General features: G+C 40.7%; 1 protein-coding gene across 6 annotated transcripts in view; it reads left to right on the forward strand.

Moving 5' to 3' along the window:
- The window catches only part of GABRB2 (gamma-aminobutyric acid type A receptor subunit beta2), a 288,144-nt gene that overhangs the window by 1,139 nt on the left and 273,766 nt on the right, over window positions 1-13,239 (forward strand). For 5 of the 6 annotated variants that reach the window (XM_025292289.3, XM_025292290.3, XM_044947361.2 and 2 more), the window contains exons 2-4: window positions 1,145-1,353; window positions 1,511-1,602; window positions 2,631-2,698. In XM_025292289.3, the coding sequence (XP_025148074.2) occupies window positions 1,277-1,353; window positions 1,511-1,602; window positions 2,631-2,698 (237 nt within the window). In that variant the 5' untranslated portion in view covers window positions 1,145-1,276. Of the gene's footprint in view, window positions 1-89; window positions 393-1,144; window positions 1,354-1,510; window positions 1,603-2,630; window positions 2,699-13,239 lie in introns of those variants that run through there. The other variant, XM_006059368.4, reaches the window with a different exon arrangement.

Here is a 13,239-nt window from a genome sequence, read left to right on the forward strand (position 1 = left end):
AGGCGCGCGGCGGGCGGGCCAGCTGCTGCACGTGTGGGCGCCAGTGCGCGTGCTCTGAGGGGGCGTGGGCGGCCCGCCGGCGCTTCCTGCACCCGATCGCGGTCGGAGTCCCTTGTCCCCCTAGCATCCCTAAGTCCCCACGTCCCATTATCCCCTCTCCTCCAAATCCCACCCTCCCTGCTATTGATTTCCCAGTGCAGAAGCAAAGAGAAACCTGGAGAGACTGCGCTTTCTACTCCCCTCGCGCCCCCCTCCCGGCCCCCGCCCTTCCTGCTATAAATAATCTGGACTGGCGGGTCAGGCAAGTCACTCGGCCAGAAACCTGGACTCCGAGGTTTTCTTCTCTGGGAATAGGGGGCAAAGGGTGAGGAGGAGGAGGAGACAAATCGCTCGTGAGTAGTGAAGAAAAGCTTGCTCCTTGACTCCTAGAAAAGACCAGGCAGCATTTTCTTCTTTAAAAACACACACACACACACACACACACACACACACACACACACACATACACATATATATATTTCCGTGTCTTATTCTCCACGCTACGTACCCTCTCCACTCCCGGCCCCAAATCCAACCCATTGCTCAACACTCCTCCCATCGGTTTCTTCCCTCCCTCCACCTTCCACTCCCGCTCCCACCATTCCTGTTCCTTCCCTCACCTCCCCACCTCCGCCACACAACCCCCACTTCCAGCACCCAACTCGCCCCAGGCAGGGGATGCTCTGTGCCTTGGAAATAAAGTTCAGATTCCTTTCCCCGCCGCTTGCTGAGACCAGAAGTCGACTCCCAGGCACTCATTTTCCCCTAGCACTACACACCTGCTCTCCTTTAAATTCCTTATCTGGTTCTGCATATTTATGAGGAAACACACACACACACACACACACACACACACACACACACACCCAAAATCCCACAACCCGCGAGGTGCGAAACCGCCTCCTGCCACTACCAAAACTTACCAGACACTCTAGTTTTTTTGTCTTAACGAAAGGACAACAAAAATTTTTTACCGTGGGTCCTCCCGTAGGGTGACTTTTCTATATTATTCAAATACGTATATATTGTACATATATATATATATATATGTTTTCCCTTTAATTTTCTTTTTTCCCCTTTAACAAGAAAATCTTTTCGGTCCCAGGCAACCGCTGCTGCCCCTTTGATGTTTTGGTACGCCGTGCGCATGCGCCTCACATTAGAATTACTGCACTGGGCAGACTAAGTTGGATCTCCTCTCTTCAGTGAAACCCTCAACCCATCCAAAACTAAAGGGATGTGGAGAGTCCGGAAAAAGGACTACTTTGGGATTTGGTCATTCCCCTTAATAATCGCCGCCGTCTGTGCGCAGAGGTAAGTGTGCCTAGCGTTTCTCTTTTTCCTTTTTCACTTTGAAGGGCTCTGTCTGCATACCTCTGTGAGCAAGGATCTGTAGTGAGGATCAGATAGCTACTGAAGCGCTGTGCCTGCTGTTTTACTGATGCCTGTTTATTGTCTTTTCTTTCTTTAGTGTCAATGACCCTAGTAATATGTCGCTGGTTAAAGAGACGGTGGATAGACTCCTGAAAGGTTATGATATTCGGCTGAGACCAGATTTTGGAGGTAATGGGGTTGCCTTGGTAATAAGAAACAGCCCAGCAGCTATTGCCTAAGCTGTCTTTTGAGCTTTGTGCGCTGTCTTTCCTCTCCCTTACTGTGGGTTGCATGTGGTGTATTGACTGAGTCTCTGTGTTACCATATTGAGAAAATGATCCAAATTTAAGCCTGTGTGTTACTCTCCAGCACTTAGGTGGTCTTTCAGAGATACCCTCTTAGCCTATACTGGAGACCGCTGTCTTCCAGCTTCACTGTTTAAATTCTTTGCTTCACCGCCTTTGTTTTGCTGAGATACAAACCTCTTAAGTTTAATTAATGTTGTGCCAGTGAACCTGGCTTCCTGAAGGCCACCAGGAACGTTTTTGAGGACAAGATATGCAGACAGTTGGTTGAGAAGTGGCATTAACCCCCTGTGCCCGCCTCCTTTGGAGAAGTTCAGGCCATGGTTTAAATTGGCTGCTTTCTGGATATTATCCAGTCCTGGAAGCCTCACTGTGGGGGACAGCTGGGATGGGGCTAGAGGGGACCTGTGGGGCTTGCAGGACAGGGAGGGTAGAGGGAGAAGGGCCAGAGATCTCTCTTGTTTCAGCCTTAGATACAATGATATGTCCATTTAATTTTACTCCAGACTCTAACAAATCTCAAAGAGTTAAAACCTGCACTGAAGGGGGTAGGGGGTGGGAAGAATAAGAAGGGGGTTTCAGTGCTTTATACAACATTTCCCTTGAGCTAGCCCAGCCGGATTCAGGTGTTTTTGTGGGTTGTGTGTATTCTTATGCTGAGACATCTGCATATGTAGAAGAGCTGGAATCCCTCACCCATCGGGGCTCGTGCATGCCTGTTTAATAGAGCATTTCTCTCAGAGGACTACCTGCCACCCTTTTCTTAAATGAAAGGAGCAGAGATTTGAAGAATTTGAGGGTTAGAAGTGGGGAGGAATTTGGGGAGGACTGTCCCATGCCCATGCCCGGGGACTCTTGCTAAGAATGCACGAAGTTCTGAGAAATCACGTGGCTGGTCCTTTTGGTTTTCAGGTCCCCCTGTGGCAGTGGGAATGAACATTGACATTGCCAGCATCGACATGGTTTCTGAAGTCAACATGGTGAGTGTTAAGGTTTATAGCTGTGTCTCCACAGACCTTCATTTGGGGACAGGAAGGAGAAAGGATCCAGCCAGTGGGGGTGGGGTGTGCGTGAGAATGTGTATGAAGTGGGGTGAAGGCACTGTTTTTGAGATTTCAGACTTGGCTGTTTCTGGTCCTTAAGGGTTTTTCCAATCTGATTTGAAATCCTGGGACCTGGCAAAGAGGGTGTAAAATGCATCACACACTCACATGCAAAACATAGCCACATGCAAGAGAACCCCTGCAGAAGTCATATTTCCTAAGGTTCAGTGAAAAATCTGCTTTATCAAGTGATTTTTCTGAGTTTGGAGTATGCTTAGAGAAAGAGAGAAGAGGGGAGAAACAGGGAGGGGTTTGATTTGACATTTCACCGAGAATGTAACCTGGGAACTAAACTGTAGCAGAGAGGCTTAAAAAATGACCCTCAGGTACTGATAGCCACTTGTTGCTTTGGAAGATTATGTCTTTACAGCTGATGGCAAGCCCCATTCCCTGCCAATTGCTTACCTGGTCCTTTAACCCTTCTTGCTCACCAAAATAGAAAAAATAAAAATAAAAATTGACAAGCTTGTTTTCAAAACGCACGCTCAGACCCATGTATCATCTCTGGTCACTTCTGCAATGGTATTCAAATCGTGTGTGATTTATGGACAGCACCACTCCTTGCTTCCTCCTTGGACTTGGGGCAAGTGCTAAGAGAAAAACTCTCCGTATTCCCCTTTGGGGAGCTCTTGGGGGGAGGGGAGGGTTTGCTTCATGCAGGAGCGCCCCCTGCTGCCCATGTTGGGGCACTGCAGACAGGACAATGTCAAGTGTCCCAGATACCCCTGTTTACTTGGGCCATTTCTCCAGCGACTTTTTCATCTTTGGAAAAGTCTCTCTAGAATGGCCACTTTTGAATGTAAGATGCCAGTGTTACCTTCAGTCCTGATAGCATACAGCACATTTCAGAAGAATGTGTTACAGTGTAGTTCTGCCTGAAAATAGGGTGTACTATTAAAGAAGAGGGTCTAGTGTGTGAGATTTTAAGCAGAACAGTTCTAAGCCAGCCATCAGGACTCGACAGTTAGGACACTTATTAATTCACTCAAGAGAGCCAAACACTAGGTAGTGGATATGTTCTCAACATAATATAAATGTTCATCACTCCAGAATTCAAATTATAGAGGAAGCCCAAATAACCAGCCCAACCTTCTACAATCTCCAAAGTTCATTGGAAATCCCGAGCTATCACAAGCTTATGAAACATCTGTCATTACTTCAGAGAATATTCAACTCTTTCAATGATGTTCGTGACAACATTTATCTTGTTATATTCTGATTATTGGGAAAGTTTTGTATGGTAACAGGATATAAACACAGACTGCAGACACTATTGGATGATTCAGAACCATAGACTTCCCACACATTGTAAGAATCTCCTGTGTAGGTATAGAATATATCTTGGGAAACTATTTAACTCCTCATATATACAAATACTCACTTTTGTGAGATTTTAGAGGTCTTTTATCAGTTTATATTTTGAACTGTACCATAAAATAGGAATGTCCTAATATGGATACCTGCCAAATCCTAGGTACTTGAATAGAAATTGTGTGGCTGAAAAGAGATAATGGAAATCAAGTGTAGTTCTGTGTGTCTTGTCTTTTGAATTTTTATTTATTTATGCTCTTTCCCCCACATTTTAATTTGTTACCTTCCTCTTCAGAACATTAGAAACGTGGGACTTTATGGAAAAATTAAGAAATATTTAAGAATCTAAAAAATTAAGACTCTAAAGAAACAATGATGTGGTGGTTAGAAGTTGCTGCAGTAGAACTTGGATGTATAAGTTAGCTAAGAACTTAGACCTGTTATTTCTCCAAATGGCTTAAGAGCAGTAGCATTTTTTTTTAAGGTTTGTTTTTTTTTTTTCATTTTTCACCAGCATGTAGCATGTGGGAGAGGTATCAGAACTGGACATGATGCCAAGACCTGGTAGTCAAAATACAGACCCAGCTAAGGCACAGTGTCATCTCTTAAAGCTATTTACTGTTGCATCAAAGTCATGGGATGTTGAAAGTGCAAAAACAAATGTCAGGTTGTAAATAGGCCAGTACTGCAGCATTAATGATTAGAACCAAGTGTTAAAAATTCCATGCTAGATTCCTTTCTTAGCCTACTGCTAATACACGTGGACTTGTCCAGACCCAGTTTTACTTGCTAAAAATTAACATTTCATGATTAACAGTCATAGTGACTTTAATCCTTCAAAGAAAAATTTTGTCACATAGGGTATTATTTTTTAAGTATGGTTATTTGATTTGAAGCAACAGATGGGAAATTTCATTCCTAATGTCTAAATAAAAGATGTTTATGGCATATTGCCCACTGTATACAAGTCTAAAAGGGTTAGTATCTTTTGATTGGATTCAGCTTTGAAAGAATGGTTGATTATTTAAGTGAAACCTCAAAATTGATTAACACACATGTTTCTGCCTCATTATCCTTTGTGGCCTGCAACCTCTGGTAATTGTAACTCTCTTTGATTATAGCAAATCTTCCTTTGAAGAATGGTAGGTACCAGATAATTTACATTGTCATTGGCTCATTTGTACTGAAAGGAAAAAAGGCCCTTGTCAATGTGGTGTCCTGGTAAAAGACAATGATAGAAAGACTTGAATACTAGTTTTGCTTCTTCTGCTGCTCAGTCAACCTGAGGGAATTGACAGCTCGATGGAGCTTGATTTCTTCACCGGTTGAAAAGGAATAATAGTCCCATTTTAAGTATTTCAGGTGACTATCAGAATTGATACAATGATCCAAGTGAAAGTATTGGTGTTCCATGAACATAGCTTGTGTAGAAAGCTGAGGAGAGCCAGTATCCATCCCAGCTGCTGCCCTAAGTGTACTTGGGTTAATAATTTATATTACATGGTCTCAGTTTCCATATATTGGAAATAAGAGGGACATGTCAAATTAACTTATAAATCAAAGGTACATGTGTCTCTGCTTTGGTTTATGATAATAGTTCTGTAGGGTACAAAGGAATTTCAGGACTTGAAACCCAGCATAAATGGTAGAAAAATAAAGAATTCCTAAATGGAATGCAGCTGTGAGTTCTTGGGTCTTGGGTCTGTTACTCCGCCGTGTGATTCAGGTGACTGTTGACCCAGTGGAAGAACTTTGGAAGAGAACATGATCTCAATTAGAATGTTCCTGAGCAGAAAGCTTGGCTTTAGCTTGAAACATTTTTAGATGTCTTGGTTAAATTGGCAGGAATCTTTTTGTTAAGATTCTTTGATGAAAATGCGTTTTAAGATCCAAAATTGGCTCTGAAGGATTATGGACTGAAATAGCTTTCTCTTCATTTAAAGCAGATTCTTCTCCATCTTGAAACAACACATTTGCCAACCAAAGAGTGAAGCAATATTTCACTTTTGAGGAAAGAATTCTAGTAAACACATATACAAATTACCTTTTTATGGAATGGTGAATGGCAAAAAGTGCTGCCTTTTTTTAAACAGATGTTTTCTTGCATCACCAGCTGCACAGTTTAAAATTCAGTTTGACACAAATTCTTATTTAGCAGCTACTATGATCTAGCTATGTGTTAGGCCTTAAGGACAGAGTAGTGAACATGAATGACTTGTTCCCTGACCTCATAAAACAATATCTGGTGTTTACTAATGTTAATTCTTCTGCAAGCTCCTGTTGTACTTAGGTTTAACATAAGTATTTTCTCTAAAAATTTTTATGAGTAGCCAGTTGAGTACTTAGTGGTCTGTATTTCCCATGCATTTCTTTATCCCTTGTTGATTTCACTGTTCACTTGTTATTTGATATTTGAAATTGCCTAATACATTACATAGGACTTCCCTGGTGGCTCAGAGGGTAAAGCATCTGCCGGTCATGCGGAAGACCCGAGTTCGATCCCTGGGTCAGGAAGATCCCCTGGAGAAGGAAATGGCAACCCACTCCAGTATTCTTGTCTGGAGAATCCCATGGACAGAGGGGTCTGGTGGGCTACAGTCCACGGGGTTGCAAAGAGTCGGACACGACTGAGTGACTACACACAATACGTTACATACATCTTCTGCCATCTTAATTTGTGTGTATAAAATACAGGTAGCCAAGGTTGTGGGCTTGCCTGGTGGCTCTGTGGTAAAGAATCTGCCTGCCAATGCAGGAGATGCGGGTTCCATCCCTGGATCAGGAAGATCCTCTGGAGGAGAACATGGCAACCCACTCCAGTATTCTTGCCTGGAGAACCCCATGGACAGAGGAGCCTGGCAGGCAGTCCAACGCAAAAGAGTTGGACATGACTTAACGACTAAAACAACATGCTGAGGTTATGTTATCTCCATGTGGTTTTGCTCTTTATTCAATGATTGGTTGGTTATTTGACTCAGTGAATGCCACAGATATTGGGTGAACTATTTGCTTTTAGAACAGTAAATCGTTATTATTCATTAGACACAGTATCATATCTGTGGAGAGAAAGAGCATAGAATTATAGTTCTCAGATTCAAGGCATGGTTTAAATTACTATTTTGATCAAGAAATGTGAAAAGAATTACAATGTAGGATCATTGAGTTCTTTGAAAGCAGAAATACACATATTAGGAATACAGAATTCTGAGGTATCACATAGAAATTTCAAGGTGAAAATGGGGCTTAGAAGTCTGTGGAAAATGTTCCAAGCAGAATGAATGTCATATAGGAGAAAAATCTGGAAAAATAAATGGGATTAAGGATTTGCAAGTAGCTTTAAATGGCTTGATTTGGGAGTGGGGGTGAGGAGGTGATAAGAGTTGGTATTGAGATCATAAGTGGTGATCAAGTTATAAAGATCATTTCTGTAGCTTGCAGAGGAGTTTATAGTTTGTTCTAAAGGCCAAAGGGACCCGTGAAGGGATGTCACTGGGAGAATTGCTTGAACAAATTCTTAGTTAAGGAAGAAGCTTTTGAAGTGTGGAGGGTGGAGCAAGACCTAAGGTTGGGAGATGAAATGAAAATCCACTACAAAAATCCAGTAAGAATTGGTCAATGGAGACAGGGACATAGAAGATACAAAATTAGCGCATTTGTGAGGCAGAAGTGACAGGACTTGGTGAAAATCCTAAGATTCTGATGGGATCATTTATTGATATGTGGAGAGGGCAGCCAGGTTGCAGGTGGGATAGGGGATGAGGTGTGTGGGCAGATGTGTTCAATTTGAGAAATCCTGACTTTTCCCCACACATGGAATATCCAAATGGAGATTGGAAAATACAAGTCTAGAGCTTAGCAAGAAGTCATTACTATTGACATGAACTTGGACATTGTCAACATGTAAGTGGTGGTTATAACTGTATAAATAAATACAATTCAAAAGGGAAAGTGAGATAACTATTAAGAATGGAGATCACTATATGGTGAGCACTATAGTTTAAGCAGTGGAATGCTGAAAAGGAGCCCATAAAGATTAATGAACAGCTAAGCAGCAGCCAGAGGGTTAGTCGGGGGACCTGCAAATAATGTCTTCAAAGCTGAGGCACAAGAGAGTTTAAAAAGGAAATGGTCATCTGTGTCACATGCCACCGTGATCAATTGAAATAAGTTCTGAGACTTGTCTCCCTGACATAGTAATAGGAGCATGCTGGTAAATAGATCTAGAGGAGTTTCAGTAGTTGAAGGCTACACCTTTGAAAAGTATGGATCTGAAGCTGAGTGAGGAGAGGGCAATTGCTAAAAAAAGTCATTTGTAGGAGGAGTAGCCCTAGAAGGAAGTAGGTTGCAGATATAAAACAGGAGATGAGGTTGGTGGTGGAATGAGAAGTAAGGTGAAGGAGGTGTGAACACTCACTGACCAGGCCTCATTCTGAATAAATTATGTCTTGAAGCTCTCCTGCCCAGTTTTAGCAAACTGTTTGGTTTTTTTTTTTTTTTTTTGCCTTCTCTTGCTTAACCTTCTCTTCCCCCCTCCTCTTCCTCCTGTGCAGTACCCAACATTTTCTACCATCACAACACTAATATAAGAAAACAATCACAGTTATTACTCATTTGAACCCTTAACTTGTGCAGGTATCCTCCTGGTGTATGTTACCTCATCCAATCCTATAAAAACAGTGATATGGCAACTGTCCACCTTTTTGTAAAAGGATTTTGAGGCCCAGAGAGGTTAAGTGACTTATTCAAGGTCATCCAGCTAGCATATAATTGACTTTACCATCAGTCAATCTTAGCCCTCTGATTGTACTGCAGTTTTAGATGTGGCAGTTCAGTTCTGTTCAGTCGCTCAGTCATGTCCGACTCTTTGCGACCCCATGAATTGCAGCATGCCAGGCCTCGTGTCCATCATCAACTCCCGGAGTTCACTCAAACTCATGTCTATCGAGTCGGTGATGCCAACCAGCCATCATTAAAAAAATATATATATATTTTTTTTTTTTTTTTCATTTCTCATGGACTCTATTTTTTTGTAGTTGTTTGTTTCTATTCCTTTTTTTTTTTTTTTTTCTTGGAAACAGTGGTTGAGTCAGATAAACTAAGCCTATACAGGGTGTTACTGTTACTCTTCAATTTCTCTACCTTGAAAGAAGTCTTAATTTCATTAAAATGATTTTTTCAAATAGGTACTTTATTCAGCATGTATTAAATATGAGCATTGGTTTCTGTCCTTGAGAAATTTATGCTTTATATTATGTCTATTGAACACAAGTATGTCATAATTTCTTTCCTTATGAATGTGCACTGTTAACTTATCCAATAATTGTCGTATTGCTCAAGTAGAATATGTCATATAACCATTAAGGCCAAAATTTGTCACAAAATGTCGACTGATAAAGTTCAAGAACTGTAAACCATGTTAGTGGTTTTAAGCTTTGGATGGACACTATGTACAAATACCCTTCCCCTTTTTTTTCTTTTATTGTCAAGACCTCATTTTCAATTGAGTTTTTCCTTTGAGATCACATTTTTGTGATTTCTGATAAATTATGTCTACAAATAGTTCTCTTAAGTGTGGCTATTTTTCTTTTCTTCCTGAATCTTTACTCCATCTGTCCCACACAATACAGATGAGGTTCATTATAGAGATTACATTTCAAGAAAACTTATTCATCTATTTGTAATTAATTTCACAGGAAATAGGCAGTTTATAAATGATTTTCTCACAGTTAACTCTTAGGGCAGGTCCTTTGCTGTTACTCTGTAGGACCCTAAACAGTGTTCTTGCTTGACTGTGACATGAAATAAAAATCTGACTATGAGCTTACTCTGCAAGAGAAGGAAGATTGAAATATCTCAAGTTGCATATTTTAGAAGTATCTCAAAGTGTGCTTTAGCATGATTCCTCCCACCTCATGGTGAAATAGTCTTGGGAATTTCTGATTCAAACCAGGGCTGTGTAACAACCTAGAGGGGTGGGATGGGTGAGAGGTGGGAGGGAGGCTCAAGAGGGAGAGGACTCTATGTATGCCTGTGGCTGATTCATATTGCTGTATGGCAGAAACCAACACAGCATTGCAGCCATCCTTCAATTAAAAGTAAATACATTTTAAAAATGTAAATCAGAGAAAGTATTTTACTTAACGTTGTGGGAGGGATACTGATGAATTTCAGGTTGGGGAGTTGGTTTGTTTTGTCCTAATTCATTCTGTAGCATTTATTTGTGATGGGTGCTCTTGGCATTTGGGGCCAGCTAATTCTGGCCAGCACACACTCTGTTTGGGGGCCATTGAGTAGTGACTTTTGTACTAAATCGCCATTTTCATTATGTTCGGTGGTACATTGGGACACAGTTAGTTTTAAAAGATCACCAAACATGAAATGCAAAAATTATCCACATCCCTATCACTTCATTAAAGCTGTTTTAATTTGCCTATAACACCTTCTAATTCTTATCTGTTTGCTTATTCATACGTTATACATTGCACTTATTTTGTAGAGAGAATTTTATAGTCTGCATTTTCACTTAACAGATCATGTGTATTTTTATAGTTTTATGCTTTCTCCAAAAAAAGATGCACACTTCTACCAGTAACAGTGTAAACTGATATATATTCTTGTATTCTTTTTTGGTGATCTTACAAACATGTACAAGTATATAAGTATATTGACATTTTCTTTCTTACTCATTGTGTATTATTTCAAAAAATAATTAAAAATACATTTTGTAGATTATTAGTCATAATTCTACCTATAGGTTATTTGAAAATAAGCATATAATTTCCTTTTTTGTATGCTATTAACAATTACATGAAAATCACATATGAAATAGAGAAGTGGGTTAATGTATAAATGGAAACGTTAAAATTTTCTACATCAATTTGACTCTCATCTACAGATTACTGTGTTTCTAGCCTGATATTACTCAGTTGTTTTCCCAAATCAATTTACATTGTTGGATGACATTAAAAAATACTTTAAATAGTTAAAAGAAGAATGAGAAAGTAGATGGTAATGAGTTTTTAAGATACAACCCCCAAATTTACATGTTGCTTCCAGTCATACATTTTATTTGCAAAATATGTATTTTATGAAACAAAGAGGAAAATGGGTTTATGTTATTCTGCCCCTATTTATTTGGAAGAATATGCTGCTGCTGCTGCTGCTAAGTCGCTTCAGTCATGTCCGACTCCATGCGACCCCTTGGACTGCAGCCTACCAGGCTCCCCCGTCCCTGGGATTCTCCAGGCAAGAACACTGGAGTGGGTTGCCATTTCCTTCTCCAATGCATGAAAGTGGAAAGTGAAAGTGAAGTCGCTCAGTCGTGTCTGACTCTTAGCGACCCCATGGACTGCAGCCCGCCAGGCTCCTCCATCCATGGGATTTTCCGGGCAACAGTACTGGAGTGGGGTGCCATTGCCTTCTCCCTTGGAAGAATATAGGCATGTCTCTAACCCATTGGCTCTTACTAGTGCTCATTTTGTAAACATTTTATTGACATTTTTACTGCCAAGTCTCATTTTCCTTGCTCTATAATTTGGCACCTACTGTCCATTTACCTGCCAAGAGGTCTTAACTTAGAAGTAATTATTTGGGCAATTAAAGATGAAATAACTTTTCTCCTAACACAATAGCCAGAACTAATGTAATGAAAATTTTAAGGTGAATCTATGTGTATCTTAGAAAAGTGATACATGGATAAGCCATGGAGAAATATGAGAGCTATTGAGCTGTGCAAATGTAGGGACATTGTCTGCATCTTCAGTGCCTAGCATAGTGTCTGACAGTAGATGCTCAACAAATATGGGGTTGTTGGAGGGGGTAGTGAAAGACTGTAGTATATCAGCTACCAGGAAATATTTATCCAGTGCTACTCAACCAGCCCCTTGCCAGTTCAACCATTTTGTGTAAGGATATGAAATCATTCTTACATTGGACCTAAGGCTCACTCTAGAGACAAGAGTGATCTTAATTGCCTGAAGAAGGAGGTGAGGGTTGATGGAGACAAGAGTGTTTCAGATGGAGGGAGAGAAGAGTGATGTATCCCTGTGGTACAGGAATCGAAGGTTGAGATCCTGGTTTTTACAGTGATTCTCAGGCTTTTTTGTGCAACAGAATCACCTGAGTCTTGCATTAATATTTGTATTTTCAGGGCACATGCCCAAAGTCTATTCAGTAGATCTGGGATGGAGTTCAGGAGTTCACATGCTTAACAGCTCTCTGTATGACTGACACAAGTACCGTCTGAGGGCTGATGTTTGAGGAACACTAGTTTTATAGTCAGAGAAGGCAATGGCTCCCCACTCCAGTGTTCTTGCCTGGAGAATTCCAGGGACGGGGGAGCCTGGTGGGCTGCCGTCTATGGGGTTGCACAAAGTCGGACATGACTGAAGTGACTTAGCAGCAGCAGCAGTTTTATAGTGAAGGTGAAAACTCATGCAATCATCAATGAAAGAATTTGAAAACAGAACTAGTGTCTAGTTATAACATGGGTTTTTGTGATGGTAAAGATCCAAGTGGTCAGAGTAGGTGAGATTTGTAGAAGACTTGATGAAAGAGGGATATCTGGGCTGAACAAGAAGGATTAGTGTAATCTAAATGTATGGAAAATAGGGAGAACAGTCTTGTGGGAGGAGATAGTGTGGGGAGGAGAGAGTGTGAAGAAAGCTATTACATGTTAGCAATAATAATATTGAAAAAATAAACAGTGCATATAACTATCCCACTTAATGTTCACTATTGTCTCATGAACCAGGTAATAGTATCATCATCTTCTTCTATAAGTGTAGAGACAAGGACTAGAGGGATTGTATAATTTCTAAGATCACACAGCAAATATAAGTGTATAGAAATGGTAGGGTACACATGTAAGGTATGACTATGTACAGTGAAGCTTAATTGCATCAGACCGTGCCAGCTCTGCAGAGGAGATACTGAAATTTCTTGAATAGCTGCTATGAATGATGAGTCTTAAGCACCTTCACAAAGAATGAAAGCAGGGGTCACTTATTAAGGATGAGAATGAGAGCATTAAAAAACATTTGCCAGATCTGATTTTCATTTTTGTAAAATGCCCTTTGGAACCTTCTTACTAATTTTTTGACACAAAT

Source organism: Bubalus bubalis, chromosome 9 (genome assembly GCF_019923935.1).
Source record: "Bubalus bubalis isolate 160015118507 breed Murrah chromosome 9, NDDB_SH_1, whole genome shotgun sequence".
Lineage (NCBI taxonomy): Eukaryota > Metazoa > Chordata > Mammalia > Artiodactyla > Bovidae > Bubalus > Bubalus bubalis.